Genomic DNA, 19941 nt, shown 5'->3' on the forward strand with positions numbered 1-19941 from the left:
AAAGTATTTAATGCTTAAAGGCTCAGGCCGTCCGGCCGTGCGCCTTAAGCCATGCCACATGTTGAGGCAAGTGCCTGGAAGGAATGAGCCACGTTACGCTACGCACATGCGGCTCGCCCTGAGGACTGCCACTGCTTGAGTGTGTGTGTGAGTGTTTGAATGAGCGAGTGAGTGTGGTGTGGGCACTTGTCACTTTGACAACACGTCGCCAGTGTCGTCACATCACCAGCGTTGTCAACGAGAGTTCGCTTTTCTCCTCCACTCTCTTCCGTGTCTGGGCCTTCTTAGTGATTAAGCACATAATTGGATTCATTCCGGCGTAGAGCCCGCCTCGAAATAGCTTACAATCCCACCATAGGGTCTTGAAAAACTTTCTGATATGTTTTACGATGCTGCGGCAAGGATTTGTGGTGCTAAGCATTAATTGCCTTGCGGCTGTCAGCGTCATATGTTGACTTGGGGGGGCAGGGGCAGAGCTAAGAATTCTACTCACTTTACAGCAGTGATAGGAAAAATTCTCTGCCAAATAATATCTCTGTACGCACTGAGAAAAAATTTGAAATAAAGCGGAAATATGTGAAGGCAAGCTCTACCTTTTTTTGGTGAAAGTTTTTACTTCTTAATCAAGTATTGTAAGATGCCATATTCCCTATGTTATGTAATATAAAAAAGAAGAGCTCATCCGAAAGTGCTGATTGATGCAACTGGTACAACAGAAACAAATTCCCTGAGTGTACACCATGACAAACTGAACTGAACCCAAAAAGGGCTAAGGGCAGCAGAGGGATAACTTTAAGCAGAACAAAGCCTCATCCAGTGGCCAGTCCTGGGAAGGGGGAAACGGAGAAGGACAGCAGCGAGGCTTAGGCGAGGCTTAACGCAAAGAATACCCAATTGATTGTGTAAAATATGAAAATTTCACATCAAGCATATGGGACCACAGATGCTGACGGTGCCAGAGCTCTCGTATGGATTGAGCTTTATAATGCCATCCAACTGAATTATAAATTATTAAATTTACTTAATACAAAATCAATTCTTATAAATTGGAATGGGCCGAGCCGCTGCGTACTGGTTATGATTGGGGGATAAAAAATCATGACATTATCATTGCCCATCATCGTCATCATCAAAATAGCAACCAGCCATGGTTGGTCATGTGTATATGGGCATGAGTGTGCAGTGGAAAAACATCATCATTAAATATAATTGCATGTAACAGTTACTCAGTTTCAGAGAGCCGCTAGTGGGTGGGTTGGTGGTGGGTGGTGCGGCATTGTGGTTGCAGCAGTGTGGGTGGAAAAAAGCCGCATTTGTTATGTAAACGCTCATTAAAATGTTTGCCGCGTTACGCATACGCATTGTTGGCCGAAAATGAAAACCAGTTTTGCTGCTTTCTCTCTCTCTTTGTATCTCCCTCTCGAATTCCGTTCAATTTGTGTGATTTTCATTTGGATTTTCCTTTGTTCTCTTCTCCTCTCTCCCACATGGTCAGTTTCCAATGGAAAGAAGACATTTTCACCTGCCCAACGCCCATCTCTCGGGCAAAGCCAAGAAGAGTTGAGTTATTGTGCACTGACATCCTGAATATTTCAGGAATTTCTTAATTGTTTAACTGGCAGACCCAGTAAAAGCAGAGTAATGAAACGGAACGGAAAGGAAAGCGTCCATGGTCACTCTTCTCCTCAGTCCTATTGTTGTGTCCATTCTTGTGTCCATTTAATAATTCAAGCTAAATATTCTATATATATAGTAGATCTGTGTGTATGTTCTAGCGCGTGTGTGCTTATATTTTATTTTTAAAAAACAATTTCCCAACAAAACGACAATGAGAATGACAGCCAAGTTGGTCCCGGGTTAGGTTCCAGGTCCAGTTGCCTAGGACAGGACCAGCATGTGGCCCAAAAGTGCCCCCGAAAAAAGCAAAACACTAGATGAAGCATAAGCAACACAGCGCGGAAAAACCCGAGAAGAAAAAAGGAAGGCAGAAGAAAAAAAGGGAAAACGCAGAAAAATAATAAAAAGAAATTGGACAATAAAATACAACAATTTATGGCGTAGAGCAATCCTTTTTGGTGGCACTTCTCGGGCCAAGGGTTGGTATTGACCAGTGGCGGGGGATGGGGGACGGCAGAGGCACCAAAAGTCGAGCATGAACACGGACCAACGACTGGATAAGGCGGCAACATTGTTTGCGGTGAGGTGGTGGTGGCTGCAGAGAGGTTCTGCAGGGTGGTGACTGGGTTCGGCTTGGGGCCAGCAAATCGTCATTGGAAACTAAACGAAAATGTTTAGTATGATTTTTTTTTATTTCACTTTTGTTTCGCTCGATTTTTTATATTTATTTATTATTGCTGAGGTTTTTCTCCACTTAGCTGTGGACTTGCCAGGGCTGCGCGGAACCAGTTGGAGGAATTTCGAGTGGAACCAGGAAGTGAGTAGATTGTTTTGATCAAATCAGAACGAGTAAGAGGCTTATATGTCCTTGCACAAGAATATATTTGGAATCTTTTAAAAGATATGCCTTCATTCATTATAAATTATATTTCACTTCCAAATATAGCAAACTCCTTCTTTGTTTTCATTAAATAAACATAAAACTAGGACATTCCTTCAATTTTAAAGTTTCGAATGGTTGTGGCTCTTCAGGGACAGAAATTGCAAAGTAACTTTGGGAGTACTTGAGTGCTTTTTCATGTTATATGAAAGTTTGAGAAAGGAATAGAACATTTTAATTGATAATAAAACACATGGGAGAGTCCAATATAAGCTGGAAAATTATAAAAAAAAAATAATATTTCTCGTAACAATATATTAGGAAATATTTTCTCAGTTCCAATGCATTTTTTCCACAGAACTTTTAGCCTTTGAGCAGCCATTGAACCAGTTCGATTTTTCAAATGGGTTTCCATGGCTCTTACACTTGGCTCTCTACTCGTTTCGTTTCGGATCGCTTCGGTTTGGTCGTGCTCCTTTTTTATTACTTTTATTAGTGGAAAAGCTGGTAAGTGATGGCTGTTGGTGCCGCTGCCACTACTGTAGATGTAGCCATAGCTGTAGCTGCTGGTAACAAATGTTTAACAAAAGTTGTTGCCACTGCCAGTTTCATTTCAGCTGCCAGCGAAATGATTTAAGCGGGACGCACGTTCCAGCCCCAGGCAGTCCAATCCGCTCCGCTCCACTTTGCTGCCACTGCCGCTGCCCCTTTGCCAAGGACGAATCTCGCCGAATCCGCACCCAAAAACCGAAACTTTATTTCATTTAATTGAAATTTTATGTAAAACATACATTTCGTTTCGTTTGATGCATAGTTTTTTCGCTCGCAGCGTGGCAGCCCCAACAAAATGTGAATTATTTTGCAAGTTTTACGAGCATTTGAGTCATGTGGTTTGGTAACTGGATGGAAACTGAGGGAAACTGCGTGACCTTCGCCACCAAAATGAGATAAATTTTCATGATTTTTCACTGTTTGAACGGTTTTGGCCATAAATTACATTGGCCAACACAGGAGTTTTATCTTCTCTCTGGTTTCTGGTTTCTGTTTTCTGGTATAGGGTGTACTACTATAAACGCCGCAAAGATAAGGAAACTGGAAATCCTTTTACTTTTCCGAACAAATTGACAAGCCATCCCTCCCATCCGGCTGTGGCAGACAGATAAGAGCGCTGCTGGGGGAAGGATGTACTCAGGATGTGTGGCACAAGTGTTTGCCGAAAGAGTGTGTCGAGTGCAATCATCACAATAAGAGAACAAACCCCAGACAATGGGTGAGTGAGGAAAGTGTCTGAAGTGCTGATGGTTGCTGAGGAGTCGAGTCTTACTTACAGAAACAGATTTCCTGAAAGCTTGACGAGGCATGCAGATGGATTTTCCCCCCACAAAGATCCCAAATATAACACAATACTCTAATATGTTTTTGTATAATTTTTATGAATTTATTTATATTTCTGTTGGTATTCTTCTGCTGGCCATTTACGACATCGACATCCTCCCAATATACACACATGAATATGGTTATTTTTCATTTTTCACAACTTGACATACTTTTCCATTCAATTATTATTACAATTTGATCAGTATTCATCCAAATATTTACAGGGTATTAACGCTGTTAGCATTTTGAGAATTTGTTCTATACGGGTTACATTTAATTAGGTTTCTTTTCGCTTTCATTATTTTCTAATTGTTATCAATAAAGTTGAGTTTTTGTTTGCTATTTCCATCAGCAATCAAAAATTGTTGAATTCTCAATAAGTTGTTCTTTTTATTTTTGTTTTTTCCTGTTGTTAAACATTAAATTATCGTAGTAATTAAATAGTAATAGTATATATATATGTAATTTAATTTTATTTTTGATCACATGTGTTATTTTTGCCTTTACTTTGTTGCGCCTATCCCCATCGCCTGGCTTAAACTTTAAATATGTTTCGTATTTTTTGGTAACCAAAAAAAGGTTGGATCTAATCTATTAGTTGAGCTGCAAAAATTTGTTCAAAGGTAACTTTTCGTTACCCTCCCAACCCCACCCCCACAAAAACCCAACTCGAAATCATTGATGATTAAATAAAAACAAAACATTTAAATATACATATCTATATACTCGTATGAGAGTGTTTGTCTTTTGTTTTATTGGTTTCTATATGCGTTTAATGGTTCTTGAACAAACTTTTCTTCTCATATGCTGGCTATACAATTGTCGTTAAATATTATTTCATGCTTAATGGGTTTTCCTTGTGAACTTATTCGCAATTTTGGCGGGTTGAATTTTGTATGGATCTATTAATTATACAATATGTTTTTTACCATCATCATTTTTCCGTTTTTCCTTTGCAGCGCAACGCTTTGCTTTATTTGAATATTGATTAAAAGATTGGCATTTAAGCCTTACAAATTGCCAAATGATGCAAAAAATGTGGTTACATTCAATGCGTGCATTGAATAACTTTCATTTTGTTTTTTTTTTTTGTTTTGTTTTTGGTTTTTTGGCTTTTCTCATTTATATATTTGCTGTATTTTTTCATATAAATAAAAAACCTTTGCTAATTAAATGTTTAATGTTAATTAACTTATTAAATGGAAATTTCATTTAGGTTAATAACAAAATTAAAAACGCTTTAAACGAATAACGTATTGTAATTAAACCTTTTTGAATGCATATTCGCCGGGCTAATGAAAGCGGCTCAGTGGCTGAGATTAATGAGCCCGATTCGTAAATCGGAATCGTGTCAATCTCTCCAACCCACTGGTTCAAGGCCACTGGCCCGGCAACAATGTATTTAAAACTGTAACAGGTATTTTTTATGTATTAACTATTAGCTATTTCCTTTTCCTTTTGATAAACTTTAATAACTTTTTCATAGAAAAAATACTTCCTGAAAAATTAGATTTTCCTCTTGACTTTTCGGGGATCAGCTTTGGTTTTTTGGTTTCCCGTTTTTACTTTGTATCGGGTTTATTAATTTGGGGCTAACTGTGCTTTACTTTAGCTATTATAGGGATTACTTTTTTCCTAGCTTTTATGTGCTGTTTTCCAGGTTTTTTCCTGGTTTTTTCTTTAGTTATCTTTTTCAACTCTTTCCGCTGACACTGCCTGACTTAGAGCTAGAGATAAAAATAAACATGGCAATGATATTTACACAATGTTGGCGGATCTGGGGGTGGGAGGGACAGAGGTGGTTAGGGTTGGGGTTGGGGGTGCAGTGGTATGTGGCATGTGGCAGTCTCTGCTTGCCACTTTGTATTTGTTTATGGGCGATGCCAGCTGCGCACAAAGTTGTCTGGCAGCGGCGGGCACCAGCTGGCCAACACTGCCCCAGGTCTGAGCGATTGAAAAATGTCTGAGTATCCGTGTATGACTGAGTGTGTCCGCGTTGCCTACACACACACACATAGACAAGCAAACAATACTCAACAAATAAAACACGAACAAAAAACAAAAACAAAAAATAGAGCAAAACTTTGTCAATTAACCTAAAACAAGTTTCACTTTACAACACGTACGCTTGACATAATTTTTTGCTATTCTCTCGCCGCGGGAGATTCGCTCTATTTGTATATGTGTACGTATATGTATGTGGATGAATATATGTATATGTGTGACTGGGGGATGAACTTTACATATGAAGAAATTATCACGTTCTTGGTCCTTGATAACGACAATAGGATCTGCCCATAATGTCTTCGGCTGGAATTGACTGATCAATGGGTGGCACCCGCAGGAGTTCCATTTGATCACGCACCTAAAACGACAGAGAAAATACGGGGTTTTCCGTTGGTTAAAACTCAATCAGCAATTATCCGAGTGTGCGTGTGTGTGTGTGTGTGTGTGTGTCAGCCAACAGCTGCATTTGATTGATGAAAATTGATTGCATACGCGAAGGAGTCCAAAGAGCCGAAGGAGCTGTGCCATTGCTGGCACAACTTACAAAAGTTATTTAGCGTAATTGCCAAAGTTTTGTTTGCATTTTCAAATGCTAAAATGATTCCTTGAAAGTGCTCGGGTATCCTTATACTGCATATGGCATTATTATTGTCCATAAATTTTGAGCCGAGGCGTTTTCGTAATGAATTTCTTAGATTTAAGTATACGTTGACGTAAATCAGTGGCTATTAGGGAAATTACAAAATCGATGGGGCTTCGAAAAGGTTTTTGCAAGAATGGTGCCATGGAATCCTTTAGTTCTAAAGTTTATCAAGCACCCCCAGTGTAAAGACAGACCAATGACGGAATTTTCTTATGAACTATGAGTTTGGAAAAGTCTAGTATTTGGGTGTGAAGGTATTGCTGGAACCAGACAAAATATTCATGCCAATATATTGTATTAAATATATTTAAAATAAATATATTTCACATTTAAATAATATATTTTCATTTATACCTTAAATATATTTTAAAAAAATTTAATATAATTTATATTTCGATTGAATATGGGTGTGCTTTTTTTCACTATTCCATTTTTCTATAAGCGTAAACAGTCGTGTAGGCTGACTAAGCTTAAAGGTAAGTCAATAATTTTTAGAAATTATCATGGAATTGGTTGACTCTCAGAAGCTATAATAAAATAATTTTTTTTAGTAATTTTGTATCACTTAAAAAGATTCCAAATATTCTTAAATCTTCCTAAAGCTTAACTTCTATGATGCCCATTCCTAATTGGTATATCTTTTCGTAGCCCCCTTTCCCCTTAAATGGCAATAATATATAGAGTTAAATATTCATATAGAAACATTCTGGCTCACTCCGCCACTCTCACACATACTAAAGACTTAAAGGAAAACCCTTAGTTGCGTCCCTGGAAAAGTTTGGAGCACATTTAATGCCACAAGCCGAAAAAAGGAGGAAAAAACGAAATAAAATGAGAGAAAATGTTTTGTTTTCAACACCAAACACCTTTTGAGGCAGCCCCCGCCCACCAGTGGGAGGTGATGATGGCGACGATGGGGCAGTGGCAGTGGAAAGGCTGTGTTGGACTGGGCCCGAGTTTGGGGCTCGTCCCACTTCCTGTGTTTTGTTTGCCATACAACAATCGAATTTACGACTTTTTTATGAGGCTTTATGTGCGCCCTGCCACACAAACAACAATAAAACGTCAGCTTTGGCTCAGTCATTGCACTTTGCGTGCAGTCCTAGGCCCGACCCTCTCCCTACCCCTCCCACTCACAGCAGTGGGAACTTTTGTGCATTTTGCCTTTTGGCCAGACTCTTCCGGCCTTTGAGCCGCGTTCTATGCCCCTGTGTACCCCACGCTACAAGTATTTCTATACAAATGAAAAGCACAGTTCCACAGTTACAGTTTGAGTGAAAAGTTCAAAGCGTAAAATGAATGTTGAAGAGTGCCCGGCTCTACCCCAGCAGCCCGAACCCAAAGCCAAATCAATTGTAAGAAGGTCAGGCTCAGACATTCTCGCACTCATACACACAAGAAGGGGTGGGGGTGGGTGTGCTTGTCTGTTCTTAGAGAAAGAGATCCCCACACAAGGCTGGCAAAAGATATTTAAATGAATTTGTCTCGCACAAATTGCTGCCATTTGCCGGGGACATTTGCCCATGGCCCATCACCCATCACCCCGGACCAGGCCAAAACCGAAGCCGAAGCCGAAGCGGGAGCTAGAGTCTCCGCTGCCGCCACTAGGGCGATGTGTCGTGCCAAATGCCGTTCTCCGCTCTCGCATTAGATATAAAAGGCTAAAATAAAAGATACATTTACACAGACACAAGCAGCTGGAAGGGCTGCTGCTCTTGGTGATGGTATGGGATGGGATGGGGGCGAAATCCTTGGCTTTTCTGCCGCTGCCTCTCTGCTGCTTTTGTGTAGATAAAAACTGGCGTCAAGAAAATTATCATGTTCATGGGCTATAGGCTATGGGCTATGGGCTATGGGCTCTCCAGTTCTCTACCAGTGCCCGCTGCCACCCACAAATTTGTGGCAATTGCTGTTTGTCTTTAAGGACCTTGGGAATGTGTTCTCGAAACCCGTTTTGGTTCTGAATTGGGGGGAAACTTCGGCCTACGACTTCCGTTAGTGTTTAAATTTTTCATAATTTATTGGCTCATAAAATTCTCCCCCTAAAAGATGGAAATGTGTCATAAAAAATTGATTTTCTTATGGCCCTTGAATGGCTCTCGAAAACTATGGGGAAACACGGAGGATATATCGTGCAATTAAGGCGAAAATGTTTACTGGAATGCCCCCCGAGTACGTGTCCAGCTTGAAAGGGTATGTGTGTGTGTGTATGGTGGTGCGCTTGTGTGCTAGATGGCAATCATTAAAATGGCCTTTTGCCTAATTTCTATGACTTGCTTAATTATCACAGCCATGACCGAGTCCCCGGTCCAAATCCCCTGTGTACACAGAGAGAGCGACCCAGAGACCCCGAAAACAGCATTAAGCTTCTAATAATTGAACATTTGACCCGCTTTTCGTTATTATTTAATTGCATTACGAGCCAGGCGACACTGGCGGCGCCCCTAAGTAGGCAACAATAAATTGCATGCCAGCTCCAGTTCAATGAACTCCAGAGCCTGAGACTTGGTCAGATGCAAAGCCAAAACAAAGCAAATGTCATTCGGATATATATTATATGGCTCTCTGGCTTAATCCTCAGGGCTCTGGGCTTTTGGCCAAAGATAAAAGGCGGTTGGGTAACGTTTTTAATTACTTTTTACCACACGCAAAAAAAAGGGCAAGTACTGAAATACGGAAAATAAAAAGTACAGAAACAAACAGAAACGTATTAAAATACAATTCTTAATGAGTATTATGGCCATGTAATAAACAGCAGTAAATATATATATATATATATGTACGAGTATGTGACTCTATATGGTTGTCTGCTGAGTGCAAAACGCCATAAAAACCCGGGACGATTTTAATCAGACCACGCTGCAAGTAAGGCTATACTTTTGCCGGCCCCCTTTTGTCCAGTAATAGTACTGGGGTAAGTGCGAATTGTAATCACAGACGGACACTAAGTATTCCCTGCTTTTTATCCGAGTATATAGTATACACCCCGAACTAAAACTAATTACAATGTAGCGGCTGGGAGGGGGAGGAGGCTCTGAGAATATGATTAAAGTTTGCCCGGTCTCTGGCAGTCTCTCGGAGTCCGAGTAGAGACAAGGGCTAAATTAAAAAATGCTGCGGCGGCATCTCTTTCTCAACTTGTGCCAAAGGAGGTTTTTATAATCAGCAAAAGCAATAAAAGCGACGACCACGACGACCAGTATCGTTCAAGAGGGCGTATGATTTATACTTGTTATTAAATCTTTAAATTGGTTTTGGGAACCAAAGGAACAAGCTTGACAGAGCGTCCGAGATTCGAGATGAGAATAATTTAACTATTTTGATTTAGAGAACAGAGATTTTATGGAGCACAAGCAGGCGACTCTTGTCAAGATGAATTCCAGAAGAGAATTTTCCCCAAGCCATTTTGCCCGTACATATGCTCGGGGCACGCATTCTAAGTATTTCTTATGCACATTTTCCTTTAATTTATAATTCAATTAGCCCATCAATAGAGAGAGTACCAATCTCCTCACAAGAGACAGCTGAAGTGCCCGTCTGCATCGTTTAGCCAAGCATCTAGCCATAGCCATCCCATCGATGCATCGAAGCATCCATCCAAGCATTCGACTGAAAAACAAACCCACTTGCCAGCCTTTGAGTGGTACTAACCTCCACTCGAATGGCATTCAATGCAAGAGGAGTAACTTCCTCAAAAGAGGGGCTTTGGTCCCAGTCCCGCATTGATCTAAATTGAATGCTGCTTGAAGCCTGGAGTGCATAGACATAGACAGCTCCTGCGAAAAGAAACAGAATGGCAAAAACCAATCCCATTCCCTGTACTCTTTACTCTGGGCTTTATGTGAGTATATGGGACTCGTAGTATCCTCCAGTATCCTTGGAGCAGACGGCAAACAAGCTGACCGCATCCTGCAAACAAACTGCAGATTCTGCTTCTGCTGTTGAGGCGCCGGCTGTTGCTTCAACTCTCCTGCTGCTCCTGCTGCTCCTGCTGTTCATGCTGGCTGGTCATGCCTCGTGTATAAATATCGGAATAAGCATTTGAAAATCCTTTTAAAATTATTTCACAACTTGCGTCTTTTCGACGCCAGAGCCAATGTCCTGCCAGTGCTAGCTCCAGCTCCTCCGCCTTTCAACTTCTGGTTTTGCTGGTGCTTCTGCTTCTGCTTCCATTCCAAGTATGTGCAAATTCCATTGCAAAGCCACATTATTCCTTTTATCCTTGTGAAAGGAATTTTCCAACTGTAATAACAACCGAGGGTGAGGTGAGGTGGGGTGGGGTTTCTAGCAATGTCCTTTTCCAGCTCCTTTGTTTGTTTGCTGGCTGAGAAATGTGTGTTAGTTTGCAGCCCTGGCACTGGCTTCGGACTCTAAGTCGGTCAGGTACGCGTCTGACACTAAACAGCACTAAAGAAAACACAGCAAAGGACAGAGAGATCCCAGAAGGAATAACCTCAAGAAATCTACACTATATTTTATGATATAATCTAGAAATCAAGAAAAGCCACTCTATATAATTTCATATGATTAGAAAATCCACTCTCTTTAGTCAGTCAAAGAACTTTTTTGGAAACATTTTTTGAGTTTCTGCGGCAGAGTATCAAGACATTCTTCAGAGGCCAAAACGATGAACAATTGAAAAATACCACAGAGAAAAAAGTGAAAAATTTTCTCCAAAGTTCTCCCCCGCTTCTTTGCTGCTGGACACTCACCGCTTCGACTTCCTTGAATACACGTATTAGATTCCTGCCAGCCAACTTGGCAATATCCTCCTCTGACCATTTATCAGACTCGAGTAGAGCAGCAAAAAGATGCGGATATTTGGACACATCCTCCAGTCCTTTGGGCACTCTGCAACAAAGGGGAAGAAAGGGACACCAACCATAATTCGCCAAATGGAATGAAATGTAATTGAAGTACATATGTATGTATGTGGGGAGCCGTATAGCTGAAAAGTACTCACAAGTTGACTCCATCGTAGCCAGCACCAATGCCCACATGATCGATGCCAGCCACCTCCCTTATGTGGTTGATATGCGCTGAAAGGAGCAGAGCAGTTTAAAGATTAATGTTTCCCTTTTTGAACCAGAACCAGAAACCAGAACCCAAACAGAAGCCCAACCTACCAACAACATCGTGCAGTGTTGCCTGTCCCGAGCAGCTGACGAAATGTGGATAAAAGGCGACCATAACCAGACCGCCATTTATTGCCTGCCAGTGGGATAGAAGGGACAGGATTAATGCTCTCTGCAAAGATTAATGCCTCCTTAATGGACTTACAATGCGTTGCAGGACATGATCGGGCACATTGCGGGAACTGTTGCAGATGGCATGCGCCGAGGAGTGCGAAAAGATGAGCGGCGCCCTAGAGGCGGCCAAAGCATCCAGCATTGTTGGCACCGACACATGCGACAGATCAACAATCATCCCAAGTCGATTCATCTCCTTGACCACCAGCTAAAAGAGAAATATTCGGAGTTATTTCACAGCTATTTCTAGCGTAATACGAGTAGTAGTTGGATGGTCTCACCTTGCCGAACTGCGAGAGTCCGCCAATGTGTGGATACTTTCCGGGCTCGTCAACTTTGCAGCAGTCCGCCCTGATATCAAAGAAAGGAAAGGATCATTTGGTAATCATTTGAACACTTAGACGTTTATGGACCCTTACCAAGGTGTATTGCAGGTGTGTGTGAGAGTCAAGTATCGTGCCCCGAGCTGATAGAACATCCGCAGGACACTCAGACTGGTGCCGATGGCATGTCCACCCTCCACCCCTATCAGGCTGGCGATCTTCCCCGTGCGATGTGTCTGCTCGATGCCCGTGGCCGTCGTCACAAGAGCCATGTGATGAGGATAAAGCTGCACCAGGCGCCGGATGAGATCGATTTGCTCCAGTGTCAGCTGCACGGCATCCAGATGCTGCGACGAACAGGGGGCGTAGGCTGACCAGAATTGTGCCGAGACCATGCCCTCCTTGAGGCGGCGCAGGTCTGTGTGGCTCCAGGCACTCGACGACCAGGGAGCCAGTTCCCGGAGATCGCCACCGAAGTGGAAGTCCTTCAGCTGATTCTTGAGGAACTTGCGTATGTTCCACGGCAGATCGTTGTGGCCGTCGATGAGGGGCACCTCCTTCAGGACATTCCGGACGCGTTGCATGCGATAGTCGAAATCGTCGCTGGCCTTGGCGTTGCCGCTGGCGCCGGCCGCGGCCCCGGCCGAGCATTTCAGGATGGGCAGGACGAGCGGGAAGTAAACGAAGGTCAGACAGTTCAGGCCACAAAGCACGAAGCCCTTTGGCAGCTTCCGTGATTTCATTGCCCCTCAAGGAGCGCGGCGCTCTAACAGTAGAGCCCAGAAGCCGCCGCAGCACTCACATTGATGGTGTTCCACCGCGTTCTAGCTACAAAAACAAACAAAAAAAAGCCAAGAGAGAAAGAGAGAGAAGGGGTGAGAGAGAGGGGGAGTTAAGTGGAGAATTCAATGGAGAGGATACGACTTAGTCTATTGCATGTGCGGGTGTGGCGTGATTGAGCTATTGAAAGTTGTTGGCAAACAAATGTCATAAATATAACGCCCACGGCCCTGCTTCTAAATAAGCCCGCTACCGCCCCAAATCCAAATCCAAATCCAACCCCAATTCCAATCCTCGCCACAGCCACAGCCACCCCACGCACACATAAATAAAACTTTTCATATTTATTTCAGAGCCCAACTTCAAATCGAAATCGCGCACAAAATGCATAAAATGCACAATAAAAATGCAAAATTATTTATAGCAAAGTTTCCACTTCGCTCCGGTCTGTTCCAAACCTGAAAAAAAAGAGAAATCATAGAAAATTTAAATAGTTTTCCCCCCACCGTTTGGGCCAGTCCAGAAAAAGATCCAAAGAAATACTTTATCCATGGAAATTTCGTTTTTGTTTGTTTGACATAAAGTTTTTCCTGGGCCCGGCAGGTGGTAAAGAGAAAAAAGAGAGAGAGAGAGAAAGAGAGAGGGAGAAAAGGTCTAAGCATTTCCCGAAGAAATTGAACTATCGCCTCGTATGTGGGCGGAGACTTGGCCAAAGTTTTTGGGGTAGGGAAGGAGGCAAATATTTATATATTCCTTGTCACAGAAAGTGAAATTAAAGTTTCTACACCAAAACAGAAAAACTAAACTAAACTACTTTAATAGTTTTCAACGCATAAGTCAGCCTCGAAGTCGAGAAAGGTAATGGCCAAAAATGAAATGGTAAACCGAGCAGATGAAAATGTTAGCCAACTTGTGCCCATATCCCACAAGTAATGCGATTTTTTTGGTGCGCTTCGAGTTAGAAAACAAAGCCTATTTGGGGCGAACTGCTTGGCAAAGTTTTGGATTAGTACATAAAAAATGCTCATTCCACTGTATTCTTTATGGATGTAGGTCAGAAATTACTAATCTGGTATTAAATTTATTCTCTTTCCATTAAAATATTGTTCTCCATATTAAAATCCATTTATCAAACAACTGCACAGAGATCAATTTCAATACAAGTACCATCCAAATTTTGTACATTTTTATAAAAATCTTTTGCCTGAACGAAAAAATCTTGATACCAAAGCAGAGCTAATTTATTTTCGCAAATTAAAAACAGTTATGGTTTCCGAAATATTCACCAAGAATATGGTATTTAATTGCATCTATAACGCTATGAAACAGCTAAAAAGTGAAGGATACTTAGGTTATGTGAAAAAAAGATGCACTACCTCCAAGAAAATAAAAATATACTTTTTTTAAGTAAAAATAATCTTGCCATAAAAAAACTATAGCATATTTAAAAAGTGGATAGCCCCAAATCTATCAGAAAAGTTGGTTTATCTCGAAAAAATTAGAGGGAAACATAAATAACAAGATAAACTAAACTTTTTCCAATAATTTGACTCTTTAAATTCCCAATTTCTCGTTGAAAAAAAACAACCGTTTTATGCCATATTTTTTGTGACTATGTTAACACTTGTTTGTACACATTTCTCCAGCTCGTTCTCCACCTTGAGGGTATTTCATCGTATTCTTTTTCTGTTCATTTTCATATGCCAAATGTTGGTGTGTGTGCACTCCTGCAGGTCGCAACAAAGCCACGGAGCAGCACCGGGAAGGGCCAGGACGGGGACGGGATGGGTAAGTGGAATCCGTATGCTGATTTTCATGCTCCGATGCTTGCGAACAAAATGAAAACATTCCGCTGTGCGATATCTTATCTGCTCTGCTTGGTTTAGTCTGCTTCTCCATTTGTATCTGTATCTGTTCTGTGTTCTGTATTTTATATTTGTCCCAACTTCTGCAACCTGGGCTGCTCCTGATTGAGGTTCGGTTCAAAGATTCTCTTCATGCTGATGCTTTAGGTTGCCATTTGATGGAATTTCATGCTTCACCATTTTTCATCTCTCTCTCGATATTGTCCTCGATTTTTGGTTCTGTCGCAATCCTTAAGCTATCTGGACGAACAGAAATTATGCAAAAATCAACAGGGGACAACGATGAGCAGGAAATGACAACATTGACAAGGGCAACGCGCCACGAATATTTTTGGGCCCATGCAAAACGTGACACAAACGCAACGCACGAATTATTAATACAGAGAGACAATGGCAGGAGAAACGAGCGGGACAGGACACGAAAGGAAGCCAAATTAGACCCAGTTGGGTTAACAGGAAGCGGAGACGAGACTGCCAGCACTGTAAACAAAGTCGGTTCTCGTAAAATCGAAAACGTTTGGTGCTTCATTAAACATTTACGCCTGGAAAACGAACCGAAATTAGGAGCCACAACATAGCAGATATTTAATTAAATTTGAAGAGCTCTTGCTTTAAGCAGACCATGCGGAAAAGTCAGCGGAATCACAGGGAATGGCAGATACTTCTATATTTAGTCAGAGATCAGTCAGAGGAAAAAAGAAAACAGGCGTACGTACATACATCTATGAAGAAAATAATTTTGCATACCATAAACAATCTCATAGCAACCAGACCACAAAGACAGCACAATGGATGATTTAAGCATCATTGAAGCGGATTAAATATCAAAAAGGGTTAATAAATTGTCTGCCTTGCAGTTGGCAAGGCCCAAGCATAGCCAGAACGAGCCAGAAATGGGCGCAAGGATAACTGCGTACAACGCTGCGTATGTGCAATGTGTGTGTAGAGGGGGCAGTGGTGGGGGGTTGTCTTTATGTTATATATGGTTTTTTTTGTTTGAGTGGCATGCATGGGCGTAGGGATGTGCCAGAACGGATAGGGCCATGGAGGCACATGGACTGAATCGTACATTTATTGCAACATGAAACATTATTTTGCATGGCCTCAAAAAAAAAAGAAATGGGAAGAAGGAGGCTACGAAAAGGAGACAGTGAATGAGAATAAGAATGAAGAAGAGGGGAAATGGCACTGGCAAATGCGATGGCGTGGTGGTGGGGCGCCGAGGAAACCGGAGTGCGCGCGTTGGAAAATTGCAGCAAGGAAATGCGATGTCCTCGTTGCAGTTGGAATTTCCATGCAAAGTGGCAAGCGAATAAATATAAAAAATGCTTTTCTTTTCTACATTAGTGCACCATTTAAGGAAGTTGCTCCCCTGCCGCGCTGCGTCTTCAGATATTTCGCTGCGAGTTTGTCGTGTTTCATTTCCATTTTTTCCTCACAACTCCACCAGCAGCAGCAGCAGCAGCAACAGCAACAACAGGAGCAGCAAAAAATAAAGGAAACGTGCCGTAAACTACAGCAGACAATCAAAATGCATTCATGTGCGCTTACTTTACGTTATTTATAATCAAAGCCCGCACCGCCCCGTCCCGCCCAAGCCACCGTCCTCATCCTGTGCCATTCATGCCCCGGCATTGCCATTCATTCAGCTCTAAATTCCATTCACTGCGAATTGTAGCAAACAGTCAATGTGAATGGGCAAAGGCAAAGGCAACCAACCGACATCTTCTTCGATACTCCACTCCTCGAAGGAACTGCCTTCCTGCTGGGCAGGAATGCCCAGCCCCCACTGGCTGGAGTAATAAGGTTTCTCTCGCGGCCTTTCAACAATTTTTGGCTCATACTACTTAAATTTAACAAGCACAAAAACACATATTAGAAAGTCTGGTAATGGAATGGAGGGTACACAAGACCAGATAAAACAAGAATTCAGATATATGTTTGTAATTGGATTTGGTCAGTAAATTTGTTATTGGAAAAACATAACAAATTTTAATCAAAATAAAAAGAGTATTAATTATTTTTTTCAGAATTTTTTCAGTTTATCTTTAGAGTAAAGTATTTAATCTTTTAGAAATAAAGAGAGAGAGAGAGTTACTGATTTGATGAAAATATATCGATGAATAGATAATGATAAATATTTTGATGAATTTTTTTTCAAGATCTGTATTCAGATATTTTAATTTATAAGGTTATCGAAGCAATAGATGGCTTTAAGAATAGATACTTCTCCATATAATACCTCAACATACAAATTTAGCAAAATGAACATCTCAATGGAGTAAATAATATTACATTTGTGTAATTTTCATAGATGGCCACATGAATGGTTTGCCACCTCAGAGCCGCGTCAATCCCGGACCCCCTCCTACCACCTTAAAAATGTTTTCCCATCAAAATCATCGCAAATGTGAAAGTTTCCCTCTACGAGGGTATGGCATAAATTAATTGAATAGAACCCCAACGACAGAACAACGACTCATATGGCGAATAGCGAAAGAAAACTGGCGAAAAAAGGAAACTTTAACAAGGATGCTCTATGTGCTCTATGGGTGCTTCGGTTTATTGTGTTTTCCTCCACATTGTGCTCTCTTTCTCTCTGGGCAATAAATAAGCGAAACTGAACACAAAAATTCTGCAGAATGCTTTTGAGGGCCCCGGCAGGAGTAGCAGAAGCACCAATACAATGACACACAGGCAACGGTTAACGGTTAAGGACCCTGGGGCATGCCAAATAGTACCAGAATGAATTGAAATTATTTTACAACATTTCATGTTTCTTGCCGTTTGTTTGATTTGCCTTTGCCTTCGCTTTTACCGTTCTCCGATTCCTTTTGCTGTTTTTATTTCCCCCCACTTCTTTCTGTATGCATAATTTATGCTCGACTTCAGGCCAATTGCGGGGAAACGATGGCGCCAGGAGAGGAGTGGAGGGTGGCAGTTAGAGTGTAGCTTAAGCACAAAAATGTTGACCTAGAATATATGGAAATAATACATATGTATGCTGCGGCATGCCACAAGTAATCTAAAATAGAAATGTCCAACAGATGTCCAAAAAGGACGTCCATTAGTACTCGTAAAATAAAAGAAAAATTCCCATTTTTGGTTTAAGGAAAATCCCCAAAGGAGAGTATAATTTTAGACCAATCTAAGAACCCAAAATAAGGTCCGAGTCCAGTCAATTTTGTCCAGAAGCACAAATTCCTATACTTAGGCCATGAATACCATTAAGGATATGAAGTTCAAATCGAAAGTGTACCTCCAATAAGGTACAATCGAGGACTATACAATTAGCCCAAGTAGCCCACTGACCAACTACTTATCTTCGTTTTTTCGTTAATGCAGCTAAGTCGCTCCCCAGAATTCAACAACAAAATACGCATTCTTTGGCGAGCCGCACAACTCGGTCGAATGCAAAAATTATAACTGATTTTTTTCGAAGGAGCTCTGACGATATGAAAACCATGAAAATATATAGTTTAAGCTGGTATGAGGTGGATATTATTGCATGGAATGCAGTTGATTAAAATTTCCCATTTTGCACTAAGCAAAACTCTGAATTTTCTTAAGCTTTGAAAAAGTTATAAGTGGTTTATAACACAAGTTTGAGTCTGCCTAAACTCAAGCACTCAACATCTGCAAAGGAGCTCTCTCACACAATCCCAGCTTCCAAACACTTTCAAACCACAATTTGTGCCATTTTCAGAGATTGCCATTCCTGGTTCTGTATGCCACAAAAATTTTAAATTAAACAAAATGCCAAAGTCTAACCCGTTCACCAGTGACCGACAGCACTCATAAACACTTTGTTCGAATAACAAATAAAAACAAAACGGAGTACAACAGAGAATAGCCTGATTGATAGCCGACTATGGGATACCTATTACAGGGATTTATAGTTTGGGCACCAGTAAAAAAATTATCTTAAATCCTATCAAATGGAAAAGTTGCTGAAATTGTTTATAAATTACATAAAATTCTATTGATTGATAGTATCCCTTATCTATCCTATATTTTAGACACTTTCAAGAAGTGACGACAAGGCTTGAAATCCACCAGAATGTATGCAAACATTTGAAGGTAAAATGTATCCGATTATCCGTTTGAGTTGTGGTAAATAAGAATAAAGTGCTATCATGGAATATCACAGCTGTTTCAAAGGAATACATTGTTTCATCCAATAAAAATACAAACGGACAGGAAACTATTGAATCAGAAATACGATATACCTTCTTCGACCTTCGACCGCTGAGTACAAAAATTGCAAAACAAGGAAAAAAGGTAACAAGAATTTACAAATGGCACAAACAAAAGCTAGAGAAATGTAACTAAGAGTTTGGGTTTTTGGTTGAGTTTTGTGTGTGGAGTTTTTGTGGGTGGGTTGAGTGGCATGCCCCCACGCTCAGAGCAAATTGTTGCGGAAGGCAAGAATCAGCATTATCATCAGCAGTCGGGAAGCTGCTCAGTCGGTTATAGGATACTCATTCTCATTCTCATTTAGGGCAGAATGCAGATGAGGAGACAATGGGTGTGGGTGAGGCAGCGTCGCCTGTCGCATATTAATGAAGGGCATGCCGAAAGCGCTACCACCAATTTCTCAATATAACCACAAATCGGCATATGAAGTACATGCTGTGTATATACATATATGGAAACATATATACTATACGCCATAAATTCTTACCAAAACTGCTTAAACTATTTAACATTCTTTATTTTTGTTTTTTTTTGTTTTTTTTTTGCTTTTCACGTTCTTTATTTTTTGGCTCCAATTTCACACTGAAATGCTAGTATATTCTCTTGTTTGTGCACTCCACTTTCCATTCACACAATAATTATTATTATTTCGCTTTGATTTCTGCCTCGATGGGGCAAACGTAACGTAATCTTTCGGAGAAACGCGCAACGGAACGCAGCGCCAGACAGGCGCAAGTGGGAACGCAACACGTGTGGCAGGACAAATACCGAACGATGGCCACACTACTCGACCGGCCGACGCAGGAATTCCAACTGAAAGCAGCCACGGATGACACTGGGGCAAGCCCCAAAGACCCCAACAAGAGGAGCAGCACTCCCACGAAGGCGTTCCGCACGAAGGCAACAGCCGAGTGACGCCTAAACGAGAGACAGAGAGAGAGCGAGAGAGAGAGAGCAAGGACAATAAAGAGCCATGTGGCTGTGGCAGTGGCTGGTGCGTTAG

General features: G+C 41.3%; 1 protein-coding gene across 1 annotated transcript; it reads right to left on the reverse strand.

The window, feature by feature from the left end:
• Positions 1-3919: 3919 nt before the first annotated feature.
• LOC4802183 (dipeptidase 1) lies at positions 3920-19767 on the reverse strand. Its single transcript, XM_001359115.4, has 8 exons — positions 19426-19767; positions 12193-12924; positions 12055-12124; positions 11805-11981; positions 11651-11735; positions 11488-11563; positions 11237-11375; positions 3920-6239 (listed from the first exon to the last, which is right to left on the reverse strand). The coding sequence occupies exons 2-8, from the start codon at positions 12837-12839 to the stop codon at positions 6132-6134; spliced, it is 1302 nt and encodes a 433-aa protein (XP_001359152.2). The 5' UTR covers positions 12840-12924; positions 19426-19767; the 3' UTR covers positions 3920-6131.
• Between the last annotated feature and the right edge of the window lie 174 nt (positions 19768-19941).

This window comes from Drosophila pseudoobscura, chromosome 2, assembly GCF_009870125.1.
Source record: "Drosophila pseudoobscura strain MV-25-SWS-2005 chromosome 2, UCI_Dpse_MV25, whole genome shotgun sequence".
In the NCBI taxonomy this organism is placed as follows: Eukaryota; Metazoa; Arthropoda; class Insecta; order Diptera; family Drosophilidae; genus Drosophila; species Drosophila pseudoobscura.

Bases quoted from the DNA above. Each gene is read 5' to 3' on its own strand.
- LOC4802183 (XM_001359115.4), bottom strand. From the start codon at position 12,839: ATGAAATCACGGAAGCTGCCAAAGGGCTTCGTGCTTTGTGGCCTGAAC. The intron at 11,736-11,804 runs GTAAGTCCATTA...TCCCACTGGCAG, and splicing joins ATCATGTCCTGCAACGCATT to GCAATAAATGGCGGTCTGGT. The intron at 11,564-11,650 runs GTAGGTTGGGCT...TGCTCCTTTCAG, and splicing joins AACACTGCACGATGTTGTTG to CGCATATCAACCACATAAGG.